The 19,482-nt window shown below is 40.5% G+C and overlaps 1 protein-coding gene across 12 annotated transcripts in view; it reads right to left on the minus strand.

Moving 5' to 3' along the window:
• Positions 1-5,795: 5,795 nt before the first annotated feature.
• Positions 5,796-19,482, minus strand: part of ptprt (protein tyrosine phosphatase receptor type T) — a 501,813-nt gene continuing 488,126 nt past the window's right edge. For all 12 annotated transcript variants that reach the window (XM_014131664.2, XM_045691383.1, XM_014131665.2 and 9 more), the window contains 5 exons: positions 19,317-19,448; positions 16,705-16,830; positions 15,727-15,890; positions 8,395-8,530; positions 5,796-7,709 (listed from right to left, as the gene is read on the minus strand). In XM_014131664.2, coding sequence (XP_013987139.1) covers positions 7,656-7,709; positions 8,395-8,530; positions 15,727-15,890; positions 16,705-16,830; positions 19,317-19,448 — 612 coding nt within the window. In that variant the 3' untranslated portion in view covers positions 5,796-7,655. The remainder of the gene's footprint in view (positions 7,710-8,394; positions 8,531-15,726; positions 15,891-16,704; positions 16,831-19,316; positions 19,449-19,482) is intronic.

Genomic DNA, 19,482 nt, shown 5'->3' on the forward strand with positions numbered 1-19,482 from the left:
AGTCTGGAGCAGGATACGTGTTTTTTGGCCATTGGCCCAGTTGTACTGCAAGGACTTCTGATTGGTCAACCCCAGGCTAGGGTGGGGGGTTATAAATTACATACTGTTTCTTTGTTCTGTGGAGAAAAGCTGAGGACAGGGGAGACTGAACATCTACCTGAACATCTACCTCCCAGCATAACATCTATGATTTGTCCTTTTCAAATAAATGTATTTTTCTCTGCCTGATTTGCTTTGGGGTTTGTGTTATTGAAGAATAACATCAACTGCTAACATGGGTAATGTCACATTTGACATTAGCGATTAAGTCACCCAGTTATGCCACATTTATGAACCCTTTACAAAGCATGGCATATGGTTATAGATGCTTTGTAACACATTTATGTAGTGCTTATGAAGACATGAAGGATTTATGAAGCCTTTCTATGCTGAATGTAATTTAAAGTGGGCCCAGTGGGGTCTGTTTTATTGATAATTTCGTAGGTGACATGCTTACACAACAGCATGTTAGTAAAAGTCTTCTCTAGTCTCATGTTTTATTAATATCTCATCAAGAAATACAGGTCCAACCATTTGTTTTGACCATTCTATGTGGTGTTCATGACAGCTCAATAATACCTATAATGGATTATTTTCCATTTTCTTTTGGGCACAGTGGTATTACATATTTTTGTTGCTGCATAATCCTAATGCAAAATGTATAGCTGTACATGAGTGGGTGCATCCTTGAGCCTTTTATGGACCGATCTAAAAGGCTCATGGATGCACCTATTCATGTACAGCTATACATTTTGTATTAGGATCATGCAGAAACACAAATATGTAATACCACTGTGCCCAAAAGAAAATGGAAAATAATCCATTATAGGTATCACTGTGCTGTCATGAACACCACCAAGAAAAGTCAAAACAAATGGCTGGACTTGTATTTTTAGATGAGATGTAAGTAAAATATGAGACTAGAGAAGACTTTTACAGTACCAGTCAAATTTTGACAAACCTACACATTCCAGGGTTTTCTTTATTTTTACTAGTTTCCACATTGTAGAAAAATAGTGAAGACATCAAAACTCTGTTAAACAAATCAAAATATATTTTATTTGCCTTGATGACAGGTTTGCACACTTTTGGCATTCTATCAACCAGCTTCATGAGGTAGTCACCTGGAATGCTTTTCCAACAGTCTTGAAGGAGTTCCCACATATGCTGAGCACTTGTTGGCTGCTTTTCCTCTGCGGTCCAACTCATCCCAAACCATCTCAATTGGGTTGAGGTCGGGTGATTGTGGAGGCCAGGTCATCTGATGCAGCACTCCATCACTCTCCAGCTTGGTCAAATAGCCCTTACACAGCCTGGAGGTGTTTTGGGGTCATTGTCCTGTTAAAAAACAAATGACAGTCCCAAAAGCGCAAAACAGATGGGATGGCGTATCGCTGCAGAATGCTGTGGTAGCCATGCTGGTTAAGTGTGCCCTGAATTCAAAATAAATCACTAACAGTGTCACCAGCAAAGCACCCCCACACATCACACCTCCTCCTCCATGCTTCACGGTGGAAACCTCACATGCGGCGATCATCCGTTCACCTACTCTGCATCTCAGAAAGACACGGCGGTTGGAACCAAAAATCTCAAATTTGGACTCATCACACCAAAGGACAAATTTCCACTGGTCTATTGTCCATTGCTCGTATTTCTTGGCCCAAGCAAGTCTCTTCTTATTGGTGTCCTTTAGTAGTGGTTTCTTTGCAGCAATTTGGCCATGAAGGCCTGAATTACGCAGTCTCCTCTGAACAGTAGATGTTGAGATGTGTGTTACTTGAACTCTGTGAAGCATTTATTTGGGCTGCAATGTGAGGTGCAGTTAACTCTAATGAACATATCCTCTGCAGCAGAGGTAACTCTGGGTCTTCCTTTTTCCTGTGGCGGTCCTCATGAGGGCCAGTTTCATCACAGTGCTTGATGGTTTTTGCGACTGCACTTGAAGCAACTTTCAAAGTTATTTACATTTTCCAGATTATCATTACTTTAAGACATGAAGGTCAGTCAGACTGTTGTTTCTCTTTGCTTATTTGAGCTGTTCTTGCCACAATATGGACTTGGTCTTTTACCAAATAGGGCTATCTTCTGTATACCAACCCTACCCTGTCACAACACAACTGATTGGCTCAAACGCATTAAGAAAGAAAGAAATTCCACAAATTAACTTTTAAAAAGTCACCTGTTAATTGAAATGCATTCCAGGTGACTACCTCATGAAGCTGGTTGAGAGAATGCCAAGAGTATTCAAATCTGTCATCAAGGCAGAGGGTGGCTACTTTGAAGAATCTCAAATGTAAAACATATTTTGATTAGTAAGAAAAAAAAAATCATTACTACATGAGTCCAAATGTGTTATTTCAAAGTTTTGATGTCTTTGCTATTATTCTACAATGTGGAAAATAGTAAACATAAAGAAAAACGCTGGAATGAGTAGGTGTGTGCAGATTTTTGACTGGTACTGAAATAACACATTTGGAGCATTTGGCTAATGATGTTTGTACCCCATGTGACACTGTAGATGTGGAAACCTATTTCACTTCTTCAAAATCGACCCAAATTTATCTCAGATAACCTCAGAAATCTCAAATTAATTTTGACATTTTTGCCAAGGATGTTTTAGTTGCGCAATTTTACATTTAACTTACACGGAACCCAAACCGGCTGCGCGCGTGCGCCATCGTGCATAAATGTATTTTGTCCCCCCACACCAGACACGCAGGTTAAAATATCAAAACAAACTCTGAACCAATTACATTAATTTGAGGACAGGTCGAAAAGCATTAAACATGTATGGCAATTTAGCTAGCTAGCTTGCACATGCTAGCTAATTTGTCCTATTTAGCTAGCTTGCTGTTGCTAGCTAATTTGTCCTGGGATATAAACATTGAGTTGTTATTTTACCTGAAATGCACAAGGTCCTCTACTCCGACAATGAATCCACACATAAAATGGTCAACCGAAACGTTTCTAGTCATCTCTCCTCCTTCCAGGCTTTTTCATCTTTGAACTTATATGGTGATTGGCATCTAAACTTTCATAGTATTACCACGACGACCGACAAAACAGTTCGTCTTTCAATCACCCACGTGGGTATAACCAATGAGGATGGCACGTGGGTACCTGCTTCTATAAACCAATGAGGAGATGGGAGAGGCAGGACTTGCAGTGCGATCTGCGTCAGAAATAGGAATGACTTCTATTTTAGTCCTTGGCAATGCAGACGCTCGTTTGCCCGCGCAAGCAGTGTGGGTGCAATATTTGAATAACATGGATTTCAAAATTTATTTTGCAACGTTCCTCGCACGCAACGTGTCCGGTCTGGTCAGCATGTTAGGTGTTTGGTGCAGTTTTTCTCAAGCAATTTTTTTTTATGTGTTGTCTTATGTAAACAAATTCAGAGCTGCTGGGCAGGTCTGTCTCTCTATGCTATTGTATGGAGAGCTGTTCACCCCATGTTAGTGGGAAAATAGACATCGTCAAATCAAATCAAAACCCAACCCATTTACCCGTGGTGACACACCGATGTTCCAAACGCCGTTTTAGACGAGACTGACCTTTTCCTATTTACATTTTGTCGTCAATTTTGACACTAGAACAACTGTTTTTGACTCATACCAATGCCACATAGACCGTTTTCAAAGGGATTCGTTGCTTTTTAAAGGCAGTTGCTCTTTAAGCATGAGAATAGCATGTTTCTCCACGTTCGGGATGGAGATCTAAGAAATGAAGGTATGGCTTCAGATAAGCCGTATTCTGACCTTGACTTAATTCCCTCATAATTCCACCACCTTCACGCGTGAGGAAACCATGAGTAAGGTCAAGGGAACCTGCCGGTTCCAAGTGGAAAAAGCATCTACTTTCTTTTTTTCCGATAGAAATAACAGCATTCTCCATGCACTGTAATTTATAAATGGATAAGAGCTATTGATAAGAGCTTGGTAAATGAGTAATAATTTGTATTTGTACGTTTTATGTGGAAAGCAGAAAAAAGTAGCTTCTACATGTGCAGTAGCTAATGGGATCCTAATAATCTAAACTAATATGTTTGGAGAAGGGGTTATTAAACAGACATAGCAATTGTTTTAAGTAATTTTTCTTTATGATCCCTGGAGACTAATGTGAAACCAGCCATATGGAAGCAAACTGAAAATCATATCAAAATTATATGTTAAAGACTATAGTTAGCTGTGCGTTATTCCGAATTTTCATTCTGTGCCCTCATAATTTGGTGGATGAAATTTTGACACCCAACCTATAGGCTTCAGTCGGGCTGAACCTGCCAAGTTAATGTATGTGCTACAGAATGTTTTAATTATAGCCTATGCCCAGCCTTTTCTCCATTTTAGTTTACAATTTGTATCATGTTAAATATTAGCCACAATTGTGAGCCACCGTCAGTAATACCCACACAGCGTTCATTTTCTTCCATTTGGCATCATTCCATTCCATTTACCTTTCTTTCCTCTGTCACGTCCGTGTAAGTTGTTTCTGAGGGTCACTAGCATCAATGGATCATATTAGGCTAACGATGTGCAATAATTTGGGACATGTAGCCTATTTCAATCATTATAGAACTCAGACCACATGTAGCAGATTAAACCTGGAGCCTGGCACATGGTTCATGACAACTGGACCATTGATTAGTGAGAATTAGGGTAGATTCATAGGACTAATGTTTAACCCCTATGGTACACTTTTTTCCACTTTCCAATATTTCATGGATTAAACTTGAGTATTACAACTTTCAGGATGAATCAAAACACGATTTTATATATCATCCATATATTTCGTGCATAAAGGCTTTCCTTACCCTAAAATATGCCAATACATTCTACAAGATCAGAGTGTTTTTAATAAATGTACTGAAAACCCTATAGAATGAAAACTTAATGAGAAAATCTGTTTTCAACAGTTGAATTACATTTATTCAGCGTGGGCAAGGGAACGACCTCTACAAAGCCCATTTTTTCAACTTCATAAGGTAAGTCTGAATACCAACTACTGAGAAGAATGTAGGAAAGGCGTGCATATTATAGGTGTAATTTCTACGTCGGAAGCGGGCCCCAAATGCATTGTGTACATGCTATTTCTTAATTTTCTATCTGCACTCATTCATTCTGGAGATGACTGAATTTGACTTTGTCTTCAGTTTCTGGTGTTATGAGCGTGCATTAGTTAGCAGCACCATCTCTAGTGATGAAGATGCATTCCTCTCCCCCAGTCACCGAATACCCTTGTTTTATGTGTTAAAGCAGATATATTAGATGCCCCCTAAATAATGACATTTCAGTGAGAGCAAATGAAATGGGCCAATTACCAAACTCATTTCAAAAAACAAGAATACATGGCATAATTTTAGGCTTGTTGAAGGGGGGTAAATGGATACAAATCACCCTGTGGCAAAATGTTATATATGAAAAACTGCACCAGATTGGCCCTTGCATCCCAATGAGAGATCCTCAAATGTAGCCACATCACAGCCTTAAATGGATGGGACTAGAATGAATTGGTTCATTTGCATGTGTCTTTATGTGTAACACTGTCCACACATGTATGCATTCAGTGTCTGGGATTAAATGGTTAAAATGGGAGGGTTGGATCTTGATTTATTAGTATTTTGTTTGATTCTCGCTGAGATCGATGTTTCACCTTCGTAATGCTATTGTAATGTAAGCTTGACATTTACTGTATATAATATCCATGGTTGTAACTTGGTGGATGAAATGTGTTGAAAGAAGAATTATTCAAATCTATTGTTCAACATTTTGGTCCCTTTATTTGATGTTACCACATTTTCTAACAACAAAACAACCATGGCAATTTCATCACCAGATCTAAATATCACTTTGCTAGACAAATAAAAAAGTTAAACAAATTCAAGAAAAAAAGGAGGAAAACAAAATATAAACACAGATAGTGGAGATATGAAAAGCCAAATAAAGCCTATCGGGAAAAAAAGGAAAACAACTTGCATTCGCATTATCCTCTCTTCCATTCGAAATCCAACACTATTTCTCTTTGTGCTTTCGGTCACCCCACAATCGCATGTCAATAGTACAACTATGCTGTGCGTTGATACAAGACTTCTTCAAGTCACTGTCCATGTTGAGCAAAACATTCTACTGACAAAGCCCTATACAATACTGTACTAAACCCGTTCAACGGACAGAAAACACACAACAACAAAAAATAAACAGTTAGCTTGCCAAATTCAGGCTGGGACTAGATCCAAAACTGCACCATAGAACGCTTGTCATTTATAGGTAATTTCCAAATTAGCCAACATCTGCAGTTTACCTTGAATATGATTTATGCAAACGCGGTAACATTGCCTATAAAACTAGAGCGCTTGGATTGAATCCCTGCCTCATTCAAGAGTTGGATTCACAATTTCAGATTCTGGATTCTGTTCCCATGTCAAACAGTATGTATTAGATGCATAGGGAGAGAGTAATGGCAGAACACACGTATGGTGTCCATATTAGGACATCCTTAGACAAAGCCAAACTGCTCCTAGAGTATGGGCGCAGAATGAACAAGGATGAAAAGCGAAGTATTCTTCTCACCAAAACCTGAGGTTGGGCAACAGTAGGGCAGGGGCTGCTACAGTGTTTGACAAGCTTGAGGTGCATATTACTAGAACATTATCCCACTCTATCCTTCTGCTGACACGTTTCTTCACAATTTGGTTAAAATCGTATGTGTGCTTTAAAGATGTGAATATGGCACTATCGATCAAATTACACAAGAGTTGAAAACATGTTTGAAGGTAAAGCAGTGCAAAATACAGTGCAAATTACAAAACACATGAACGTTTTGATGAATACTGTATATGTAGCGCCAGCATAGAATGCTAAAGCGTTGACTGACTTCTCTCACTTTCAATGCAGAAAACCAGAATGGGTCTCGGAATTCATGATTGTCTGCATAGCACGAGAGCCATGGGACACCAGAATGATGAGAACATTCCACAATATCAAAATAAACCAAAACGTTGACTGAAGACATCACATTGCGAATGTGAGAAAATTAGTGTGTGAACGTGGATGTAAAGATGTTGCAAGAACCACAAAATCCAAAGAATTACCAAATGTATCTGCCATTTTGTGTTCAAACGGGTGGGTGGGGGGGGGCTATATAATACAGTCGTTATTAATGTTCATTAAAAAGAGGTCAAAGCCAGGGAGAGTTTGAATCTTCCCAACTTCTATTTGTCTTCGTCTGTCTGGCGGTATCAGTTCTGTTGGTTGGTCTGTATGTATTTTTATTAGGATCCCCATGATCTCAGCTAATCTTCCAGGTTGTACTTTTACATTGAGGGTGTAACATTCAAGGCATATATCTAAAAAGGAAATGACTGTACAAGATCACATCACAGTTCAAGATGGACACTGAAGAAAGAAGAAAAGTGTTGAGGTTTTCATTTAATTTTTTCTTTATACAAACAAAAGCGGTCCCAGTCTTGCAGAAGTGCACACATTAACCCAGTGTGGAGGGCGTTTTTTTTCTTCTGTACAGTTTCACGTGTGTGTGGTTGCACACACACATCCCCTGCCTCATATGGGTTGGTGTTTCTGCAGTCAGCACTGTGTCCCACTGACACGAGAGGCAGTCTCTCAGAATGCGCTAAGGGCCTCCAGAGCAACTTCATAGCAGAATTTATACTGTTCCTAGAAAAGGGAAAGACTAGTCACACATTGGCATCGTTTTCATATTATCTCTCAGAAAGTGAACTTGCACATCAGGTTCATGGATATTTTTTTTATAATGAATAAAAAGGAAACTCAAGCACACTGGGGATCTCTATGCTTCCAACAATAATATTATCAATCTCTTCCATGAGTAGCACTGTTTCATAATTCAAGTGGGAAAATAACATTCAGAGACAATTTAACAATATAACAGTCGATAAACAACAAAGATAATCAAATCGTCTTTTATCTAAATACAATAAAAATTCCATGCAGGATTATGACAGTATCTTCAAAGTCTACAATAATATTTTTACTACGGTAGTTGTCTTTTTCCACCAAATCTGCTTTAATTCTAAGTGAACAGCTGTGCCCACCCTGAGATGGTTCTGTGAAATTGAGCATCTTGTTTCTGAGGCTATAGTAGAAGGTATAGAGACATCTGCTAAACAACACCTGCCATAGCAAGTCATCAGCCTGAGGATATGTGTGTGGTGTGTGTCCGCCTTACTGTCTATGGTCTAAAACCTGTCCAATAGAGCCACAACTGTGTGTCCTGAGTGTGTGTCCTACGTTGCTTATATAGTAGGTACGAATAGAAACCTTCCTCAAGCCTCTTAGACAGTACCATATCACCCTAACTGTTGTGGTCAATGGAACGTACCATAGTCTCCACCATGTTGGATTTGTTGTTCCTCAGCGTCTTGACGGTGTGGAACACGTCTACAATGTTCTGCTGCTGGATCATCTCACTGATGCTGCAGATGGCACAGAAGGTACCACTCCGTCCACCACCCGTCCTGTTGGAGAGAGCCTAGTGGTTAGAGCATTGGACTTGTAATCAAAAGGTTGCAAGATTGAATCCCTGAGCTGACAAGGTAAAAATCTGTCATTCTGCCCCTGAACACTGTTCCTAGGCCGTCATTGAAAATAAGAATTTGTTCTTAACTGACTTGCCTAGTTAAATAAAGGTAAAAAAAATTATATATATATATATAGTTGAAGAAAAGGGGATGAATGAGGATAGAGAGAGAGGTTAAAACAGGGGGATGAGAAAGGGACAGATAGAGCTAGGAAGAGGGACAGAAAGGTAAAAAGAGGTAAAGGAAGAGAAGGAGACATCGAGAGCAAGGAAGGGAGGAAGATAAATGTAAAGAGAGGTGAAAAGGATGCAGGGGATAGTAAAGGACAGAGAGAGTGAAGGAGGACAGAATGATAAAGACAGCTGGGCCTAAAAGGACCCCTCTTCAAGCTAATGAGTAGTCATTCTGACTGCAACATTCTCTATTTAAAACATGCTATCAGAAAAATAATAATTTGGTTGTTTTTATGAATGTCTTAGTAACAGAATACAAAGAAAAAAAATACACCATAGCATTTTCATTCGTTTATGTTACGACTATATGTAAAAACAAAAAAACACCAACGTTCAACTGTTCAATACATTTTTTTCATGGAGTGCCCTTGTTACAACTACGAAATAGAAAGTATATGTGTTGGAACACGGTAACAGCTTATTTTTATAAGGACAAAACAAACAAAAATACCCAAACCACCAAGATGCACGATCAGCAAAATGCGCAGTTAAATGATGAAAGCATCAGTAGCCTAAACATCATTATAAGCGCCAAGTGTGCTTGATAAAATCAGCACAAAAGCAATAATGAAATTATAATGAATATAAGTCTTTATATGACACCAGTCAAAAATAGTCTATTGTCAGCTCATGCTTAGATGGACTATGCAACGGCATCAGTTGGAGCATGTCCATGTCACATAAATAACAAACGCTTGTGAGTGCGTTGCTGATGTTGTTTTTTGCTTGAGATGTAGGGTCTGCTCTCTCAGTGATGACATTTTGTGCTGATAATTAATCGGCACTTAGCATTGTCACCGGCTTGTTCTATCCAAAAGGTGCCTCCCTTCCTCTCTCCTGCTTTCATTTGTTGGTGGTGCGGGCACTGTTCTGTTTTTTTTTTTGCGCTCAAGTCTCAGAGGTGTAGAGATTCAGGTTCAGAATCAGACTCAGAAGAATAAACATAAGAGATGTCATGATTCATTTCATCCCCACCATCCGAGTCATTTTCATTCAGATTTTGTAGCAATGCAAACGCAGCATGTGCATCCATTTGTCTTAGTCTTCTTGCCATTGTAAATTAAGCACACTCTCACTGTGTACTCCAAGTAGGCCAGAGTATACTGATAAGACTGCTTGGATTCCGTGGACTGGTATGAGATTGACCGGCTCAAATTGGCCTTATGTAGCAATTTTTTTTTTACATTGGATAAGAGTAGAGACTCATAGCTACAAAATGGTATATCATACACAGCATTTTTGTGGAACAATGGGAAGGTTATTCTGCTTTGAAAGTTGATAAACCTTCGCGTTTGAGAAAAGGACCTTTGAATAGTCTGGTACCTACTGGAGAGCTCTCCTTTGCCTACACCCATTCGGCATTGTTCACACCCTCTTAAGCCAGCCCCACCCATCTCTTTAAGGATTCACATGTGAGGTCATATGCTAAACAGTGAGTAGCGTAGTAAAGATTAAGACTAAAACTTGTACTAGCCTACAATAAGGAAAAATTCCAGATAAAAATATTTTATAAATATTAGATGATGCTTACCCAGACACACTTGTCTAAATTGAATGGTCAGGTGAAAGAAATGCTTTAACCCCGAGCCACATCCAGTGGTGGAAAAAGTACTAAATTATCTTACTTGAGTAAAAGTATGAATTCAAATTCCTTATATTAAACGAGACAGTACAATTTTTGTTTTTTTTATTGACGGATCGCCAGGGGCACACTCCAACACTCCGAATTTACAAACAAAGCATTTGTGTTTAGTGAGTCTACCAGATCAGATGCAGTAGGGATGACCAGAGAAGTTCTCTTGATAAGTGCATGAATTTGACCATTTTCCTGTCCTGCTAAGCATTCAAAATGTAACGAGTACTTTTAGGTGTCAGGGAAAATGTATGGAGTAAAAAGTACATTATTTTCTTTAAGAATGTAGTAAAGTAAAAGTAGTCAAAAATAAAAACAGTAAGGTAAGGTAAAAATGACTTAAGTGTTACTTGAAAGTATTTTTACTTAAGTACTTTACACCACTGAGTGCAGGTAGTGTGTAGCAGTGAAGGTACAGCCAAGCTAAGGCGTAACAAACACTGATACCCTGATGAAGACAGCTTGTCTGTCGAAACGTTATTATTATTGCATCTTAGCTCCTAGAGTGTGAGGCTCTCCTTTTATTTTTCAAGTGTTCTACTCCACTAGCCAGCACCTCGCCTAAACAGGTGTGCATTTCTTTTGCCTCAAGAAATCAATGGGCACTTGATTAGACTAGCAACAGTGAACTGTTACAAAATAGGTTTTGTTTGGTATTTTGGGCAGTGGGGAGAGAAATCACATCCAGGACTTATCGTGTTGTGTTATCGTTGGGGCTGGTCTTTCAAATCTGTCTCCACTATGGATTTTCATCCTCACTCTCCCTAATTTTAAGCTTCATAATAGGGTCCATAATGTGGCTAAACCACTATGAAGCCAGTGACTATGAGAATAGGAGAGGTGCTGTTTTCTTGGCTATGGCTGACAATGCTGTTAACTTGGTTTATGAACAAAAAATGCCATACTGATACTAAACTAACCAATTAAATGTATATTTACTGTCACTGCATGGATATGGAGAGGGACCATTTCAAAGAATTGTAACAAGACTATGTATTCAAACAAAATAAGAAAGACAAAGAAGCTGGACTTAAAATTAGACGTTTCCATGGTAGTGCTTATCTAAAAAAGACCCACAGAGTGCAGCACAATTCAATGGCTCCAAAAAGCTTTACATCATCTGTACACACTAATAACAGAGTGGTGAGTTTGAGCTGAGTCTATTAGTTTTAATGAGGGATCTTTGAAGCTTGAATAAATCCTGTGTGTGGAACAGAACAAACTGGAATTGAACCTCTTTGTGTCACTTTTATTTACTTTTATTTCACCTTTATTTAACCAGGTAGGCTAGTTGAGAACAAGTTCTCATTTACAACTGCGACCTGGCCAAGATAAAGCAAAGCAGTTCGACACATACAACAACACAGAGTTACACATGGAATAAACAAACGTACAGTCAAGAATACTATAGAAAAAGTCTATATAAAGTGTGTGCAAATGAGGTAGGATAAGGGAGGTAAGGCAATAAAAAATTACAATATAGCAATTAAACACTGGAGTGATAGATGTGCAGAAGATGAATGTGCAAGTAGAGATACTGGGGTGCAAAGGAGAAAAATAAATAACAGTATGGGGATGAGGTAGTTGGATGGGCTATTTACAGATGGGCTATGTACAGCTGCAGCGATCGGTAAGTTGCTCTGACAGCCGATGCTTAAAGTTAGTGAGGGAGATATGAGTCTCCAGTTTCAGTGATTTTTGCAGTTTGTTCCAGTCATTGGCAGCAGAGAACTGGAATGAAAGGCGGCCAAAGTAGGAATTGGCTTTTGGGGTGACCAGTGAAATATACCTGCTGGAGCGCGTGCTACGGGTGGGTGCTGCTATGGTGACCAGTGAGCTGAGGTAAGGCAGGGCTTTACCTAGCAAAGACTTACAGATGACCTGGAGCCAGTGGGTTTGGCGACGAATATGAAGTGAGGGCCAGCCAACGAGAGTATACAGGTCGCAGTGGTGGGTAGTACATGGGGCTTTGGTGACAAAACGGATGGCACTGTGATAGACTGCATCCAATTTGCTGAGTAGAGTGTTAGAGGCTATTATGTAAATTACATCGCCAAAGTCAAGGATCGGTAGGATAGTCAGTTTTACGAGGGTATGTTTGGCAGCATGAGTGAAGGATGCTTTGTTGCGAAATAGGAAGCCGATTCTATATTTCATTTTGTATTGGAGATGCTTAATGTGAGTCTGGAAGGAGAGTTTACAGTCTAACCAGACACCTACGTATTTTTAGTTGTCCACATATTCTAAGTCAGAACCGTCCAGAGTAGTGATGCTGGATGGGCGGGCAGGTGCAGGCAGCGATCGGTTGAAGAGCATGCATTTAGTTTGACTTGCATTTAAGAGCAGTTGGAGGCCACGGAAGGAGAGTTGTATGGCATTGAAGCTCGTCTGGAGGTTAGTTAACACAGTGTCCAAAGAAGAGCCAGAAGTATACAGAATGGTGTCGTCTGCATAGAGGTAAATCAGAGAATCACCAGCAGCAAGAACCACATCATTGATGTATACAGAGAAGAGAGTCGGCCCGAGAATTGAACCCTGTGGCACCCCCATAGAGACTGCCAGAGGTCCGGACAACAGGCCCACCGATTTGACACACTGAACTCTGAGAAGTAGTTGGTGAACCAGGCGAAGCAGTCATTTGAGAAACCAAGGCTGTTGAGTCTGTCGATAAGTATGTAGTGATTGATGGATCAGCAGGGGTCCGTGTAGTAAAAGGGTCCAGGCCAATTGGCAAAATAGGTATAGTGGCCCAAGAAATTGGCCGATGGGCCTCTTCAGCTAACAGTCCGATATGCTCTAGACAGCTAGCAGGCCGCGGCTAGCAGGCTAGCCGATGGGCATTCAGGGGACGTCGCGACGGAGGAGCCAGTTGAAAAACCCCCTCAGGCAGATTACGTCGGTAGTCCAGTCGTGATGGATCGGCGGGGCTCCGTATCGACAGTAAAAGGGGTCCAGGCCAATTGGCAAAATTGGCATTGTAGCCCAAGGAATGGCTGATGGACCTCTTCAGCTAGCCGGGAGAAGGGACTAGCATAGGCTAGCTCTAGGCTAATTGGTGCTTGCTTTGGGACAGAGACGTTAGCCCGGAGTGGCCACTCGGATAGCAGCTAGCTAGCTGCGATGATCCAGGTAAAAAGGTTCAGAGCTTGCGGTAGGAATCCGGAGATATGGAGAAAATTAAGTCCAATATGCTCTGGTTTGAATCGCGCTGTGCAGACTGGCAAGAGTTGTCCGGGCTAAGGCTAGCTGATGACCGCTAGCAGTGGCTAGCTGACTATTAGCTAGATGCTAGTTAGCTGGCTAGCTTTTGTTGGGTGCTCCGGTTTTTAAAGTAAAGAAAATAGCAGATCCATACCACATTGGGTGAGGCGGATTGCAGGAAAGTATGTTGAAGTTGAGGTTAAGAAAAATATTTAAAAAAAATATATGCAAAGAAAAAAGATATAAAAAGATATATACACAGGACACGACAAGACGAAGACAAAAACGTCTGACTGGTACGCCATCTTGGATTCTAAGATAATGACTCTTATCACTTTATAATTTCTAATCTCATCTTTTTCACGCGCCATGGTCCACGGACCTTGTAGATTTTTCTTGTGTTTTTTGTTATGTCAGTATCTATTATCTCCATGTGGCTTTTAAAAGCATTTTCTCACCACAACAGAAACAGTGTGATTGAGAGTCATAGAAATAACTTTCCATCCCCTGTATATCCTCTAGAACAGTGGTCACCAACAGGTCGATCTTCAAGGCATTCCTAGTCGATCACCAAACATTTCTGTAGAAAAGCCAACAATAAAGCCTTGCGCTCCTATTTTTTTAATCAATTCGTCTTGCGCTGGTTGCAGTAGGTGCACTTGATTCAAAAGCCCTCCATGACAGGCTCCCATTTTTAAACATTTAGATTTATCTGAAGGGACAAACTTGCCTACTCGGCGTACCTGGAGAGCTAAAGAGCTCAAGTGCGCCTAATGCACTGGCCAATCGGTTAGGTAAAATCACTGTGCCTACAGCTTCCATGACCCCAAAGCACAGTTTGATACTAGCCTACGTGAGATGTAATAACTTTTAAAACCATGACCAGAGAGACTGTCAAATAATACAGCAAAAAGCTGCTGTTTTTATGAGTGACTTCATGTTTACGTTATTATTCAACACTTTTACAAAACATAAAACACGCTTCTCCTTACTTCTACTCACGCTACAACCAGCACTGCAGCTGCAATAAATTAGTAGCCAAATGTATCGATAGGCCTGGGTTTTTATTATTAGCAGCTCGTCGTGTTTATTTTAATATCAAGGGATATTTAACTTTCTCTGGTCATAGGAACAACATGAATGTGTGCATGATGCAGAAATAATGTGGTGGGACTCGAGTTTTGTCATCAGGTGGAAGACGGTGTCTCCTCTCTCTGGTCAGTCTCACCGGAGGAAAGCAGAGAGCAGGGACCTGAGAGGCAGACCCTCTGCTGCTCTCTCCATCCGCTGACACTGACCATCAGATGCAGGTACCATCAGTCCAGTAAAATAAAAAATTAAATGACTTCAATTTATTCTCAGCTGTGATACAAGTGATACAACTGATCTATTTTGTTATGAAAGCTTGAGTATTGAAATATAATATGGTCTGAGAAGAACAATATTAGCAGGCTAAGCATAGCCAATATGCTGTGATAATGTATTAGGCCTACCGCAGAAACCTCATTCCAACATATATTTTTTTATTAGGTTAATGTTGCATAGGCTTACATTTTTTAAGTCAAGTTAAAACAAAATCTGATCGGTAGATCTCAGCTTGCTTTTTGACTCCCAAAGTTTGACTCAGAAAAGGTTGGTGACCACTGCTCTAGAAGAATGTAAGAAAACAGCACTAAGGAAGCATGCAGTGATGAATACATTCATAGAGCACATTCCCTATTGTCATCCTGTCTGAGATGAGTATAGTGTAGAATATGAGTAGGGCCAGCCAGAATACATATAGGGAAGTTCTTCCACAACTACCTTAACAGTAAGGTAAATGTCTACATGTTGCGTTGTTTAAAACTAAAACTAACTTCACTCATTCAGTAGCACAATTTTCACAGCAATTTATTCGTTTTTCTGGGTTTAAATATTAGGCCCTTGTATCCAATGTCCATGGACGCGTAACTGTCCTAATATGGACACCGTACGAGTATACAACTTCCATGGATGTGTGACTGTGTTCTAATATTGACACCGTAATACAATGACTGAACTCCTTCTGAGCCCCTTTAACTACTCACAGGCAGTGGACCACGGTGCGTCCGTCTCCCCCGTCGTACTGCTCCTGCCACTTGGCCAGACGTCTCACCAGCTGCAGGATGGAGCGCTTGGACAGGGGCGTGTCGCGGTAAGCGGGCCAGCCGATGAACTGGAAATGCTGCACCAAACGGTAGCCGTCCTGGGGCTGCCAAAGACAGTGAGAGAGAGAATCATAAATGAATGCCATCATCAACATCATTGTTGTCGTCAACATCATCGTCATTGCCAGTATCAAAACATCCTCAACATGGACAACATCACAGTTAGCATCCTCATTATAATCATCAATCACTAGCATGCTAATCTTCCTCCTCATAACCGTCACCAAAATGTGTAGATAAATCAAGTTTAACTCTGTGTCCACTGTAAACCTAAACCACTCAAGTTATTAAATAACTGCTGATGCAATCCCAGTGTCTTTTGGCTCATTGTGGCAATGCTTTCCTTAGCCAGAGCAGAGCCAACGACTGGCAACTACAATAAAGACGTCAGCTGGCTCCACGCCCCAGCTGGGAGGAGGGAGGGTGGGGGTCAGCTGAATTCTGTCGTGCATGAGCCGTGTCATCCGCTTGTGTATGTGGTGATGGAACCATTTCATGGTAAATTGGAGATGCCGCCACTGTGGCTTTTCGCACCGGCACAGAGCTAAGCGTTGATTAGCTGGCCAGCAAAGCCTGCCTGTGATTCTGGTTAAAGTGGGAGAACCATGAGTGAACGAGAGGCAGAGAAGAGGAGAGACAGAAGAGTAACCATGTGCCACGAACACGGGGATTCGCATTGTGGTGATTTAAATGGGGTCTAATGAGTAGTACCGTAGAACAAAGCCCCCTCATATGAAATCAGTCTGAACCAGCCACTGCTCTGTCAGGCAGAGCCAGACCTGTCTGTTAGCGCCAGCTGCATTGGCAGGGCTCAAAGCAGAGGGTACATATTTACAGGGTGATAAACATGATACAGACCCTGGCCATGTTGCAGATCCTGAAGATGCGGTTGATGATATCTTCGTCGATATCGGCTGAGATGAACTCCACCTGGATGGGGCCATAGCAGCAGGAGCTCTTCTCAGGCCAGTACTGCATGCACAACTAGGGATTGAAGAGGGGTTTAGCAATAGGAATAGAGTTTAGAAGTAGTTTTACTCCTATGGGTACATTTAATATCACTGTCGGTGCACCGATCACAGAATATTGACTTGAATGGGAATGTCTGTTCTAGTTGTAGTTCTAGTTCTGGCATGAGCTTCATCACATGTTAGGTACATCACATACTGGTGTGGACACTGTTGTTGACTACTTGGGGATTTTACCCATTGGGGAGCACTGAAAAAAATTACATAAACTACACATTGCTTTAGCCATTTGAACAAAACCATCTGAGTTCAAATGCAAGGTCATACTGCTGGGCGTAAGCAATTGAAGGTTATGTGCATACAAAAGAAAAGCCTTGACCTTATTGGCCTCTGCACGGTACACCTACATCTTAGGGCCATGATGGGTTATCCTCCAGTCTACAGCTTTTGAAGGGTTCCAACCTTTCAAACCAGTTAACCCTCAGTCAGTTGGAATATGTCACTACTTAGTAACAAAATCTAGATTTGTTTTATGTAAACGGAATGTTATAAAGGGTCCAGACATGTTTTTAGCAATTTCCCTTGGTTTGAGAAACTTACTACAGCAGAGATTGACTTTCTGAACCTCATTCTGGAGTTCAAGGGCATCCAAAAAACATTTTTTTTAAAAGACCAAAAAAAGTTTCTGGACCCGACTATAACATGCCATTTATATCAAAAATACAGATTAGATTCCTAATAGTGAAATTCTCCTTTAATATGGGAGGTATTGATGTGCTCTTTGCTAGGTTTCAATGTGGGTGTCTGTCTGAGGGTTCTGGTAGCTACGTTGGATAGTTAACCTGTTAGGGCTAGGGGGCAGCATTTGCACGTCTGGATAAAAAAAATGTACCCGATTTAATCTGGTTACTAATCCTACCCAGTAACTAGAATATGCATATACTTATTATATATGGATAGAAAACACTCTAAAGTTTCTAAAACTGTTTGAATGGTGTCTGTGAGTATAACAGAACTCATTTGGCAGGCAAAACCCTGAGACATTTTCTGACAGGAAGTGGATACCTGATGTGTTGTATTGACTTTAAACCTATCCCATTGAAAAACACAGGGGCTGAGGAATATTTTGGCACTTCCTATTGCTTCCACTAGATGTCACCAGCCTTTAAAAAGTGTTTTGAGTCTTCTGGAGGGAGATCTGACCGAACAAGAGCCATGGAACGATGATGTCCCATTAGACACCTGGCACGCGAGTTCATGTTGGGTACCCTCGTTCCAATACGTTATAAAAGAGTATGCATTCGTCCACCTTGAATATTATTCATGTTCTGGTTAAAAAGGCCCTAATGATTTATGCTATACAACGTTTGACATGTTTGAACGAACGGAAATATATTTTTTCCCCTCGTTCATGACGAGAAGTCCGGCTGGCTTAGATCATGTGCTAACAAGACGGAGATTTTTGGACATAAATGATGAGCTTTTTTGAACAAAACTACATTCGTTATGGACCTGTGATACCTGGAAGTGACATCTGATGAAGAGAATCAAAGGTAATGGATTATTTACATAGTATTTTCGATTTTAGATCTCCCCAACATGACGTCTAGTCTGTATCGCAACGCGTATTTTTCTGGGCGCAGTGCTCAGATTATTGCAAAGTGTGATTTCCCAGTAAGGTTATTTTTAAATCTGGCAAGTTGATTGCGTTCAAGAGATGTAAATCTATAATTCTTTAAATGACAATATAATATTTTACCAATGTTTTCTCATTTTAATTATTTAATTTGTGACGCTGACTTGACTGCCGGTTATTGGAGGGAAACGATTTCCTCAACATCAATGCCATAGTAAAACGCTGTTTTTGGATATAAATATGAACTTGATAGAACTAAAAATGCATGCATTGTCTAACATAATGTCCTAGGAGTGTCATCTGATGGAGATTGTAAAAGGTTAGTGCATCATTTTAGCTGGTTTTATGGTTTTGGTGACCCTGTCTTTGACTTGACAAAACATTACACACAACTCTTTTAAATGTACTGTCCTAACATACTCTAAATTTATGCTTTCGCCGTAAAACCTTTTTGAAATCGTAAAACGTGGTTAGATTAAGGAGATGTTTATCTTTCAAATGGTGTAAAATAGTTGTATTTTTTAAAAATTTGAATTTTGACATTTATTTGGATTCAAATTTGCCGCTCTTGAAATGCACCTGCTGTTGATGGAGTGCACCACGGGTGGCACGCTAGCATCCCACCTAGCCCATAGAGGTTAAACCCTGGGCAGAGAAAAGAGCAGCTCTCCTATGAGGCTTATCCTGCTCTATGAAACTGTGTGTGTGAGAGCCGATGGAGGAAATGACAATGGAGGGATAGATAGAGATGAATAGAGAGTGATAGAGCATGTGTAAGACACCCTGGGTTTATTATTGGTCTGTGTGTGTGTCGATGTATGTACACCCATATGTGTGTGCGAACCCCGGGGTTCAACAATACACACCTGTGCGGCATCCATCTCGTTGAGCATTACTATCGAGGAGCAGTTGTAGTCGAACACCAGCCTCCAGAAGTCGGCCACTGTATTGGGCAGTGGGTGCTGGGTTACGATGAAGGCTGCTGGTTGTTTATGGCTCTGGAAAAAAATCAATGACAAACACCACAACACT

This window comes from Salmo salar, chromosome ssa12, assembly GCF_905237065.1.
Source record: "Salmo salar chromosome ssa12, Ssal_v3.1, whole genome shotgun sequence".
Lineage (NCBI taxonomy): Eukaryota > Metazoa > Chordata > Actinopteri > Salmoniformes > Salmonidae > Salmo > Salmo salar.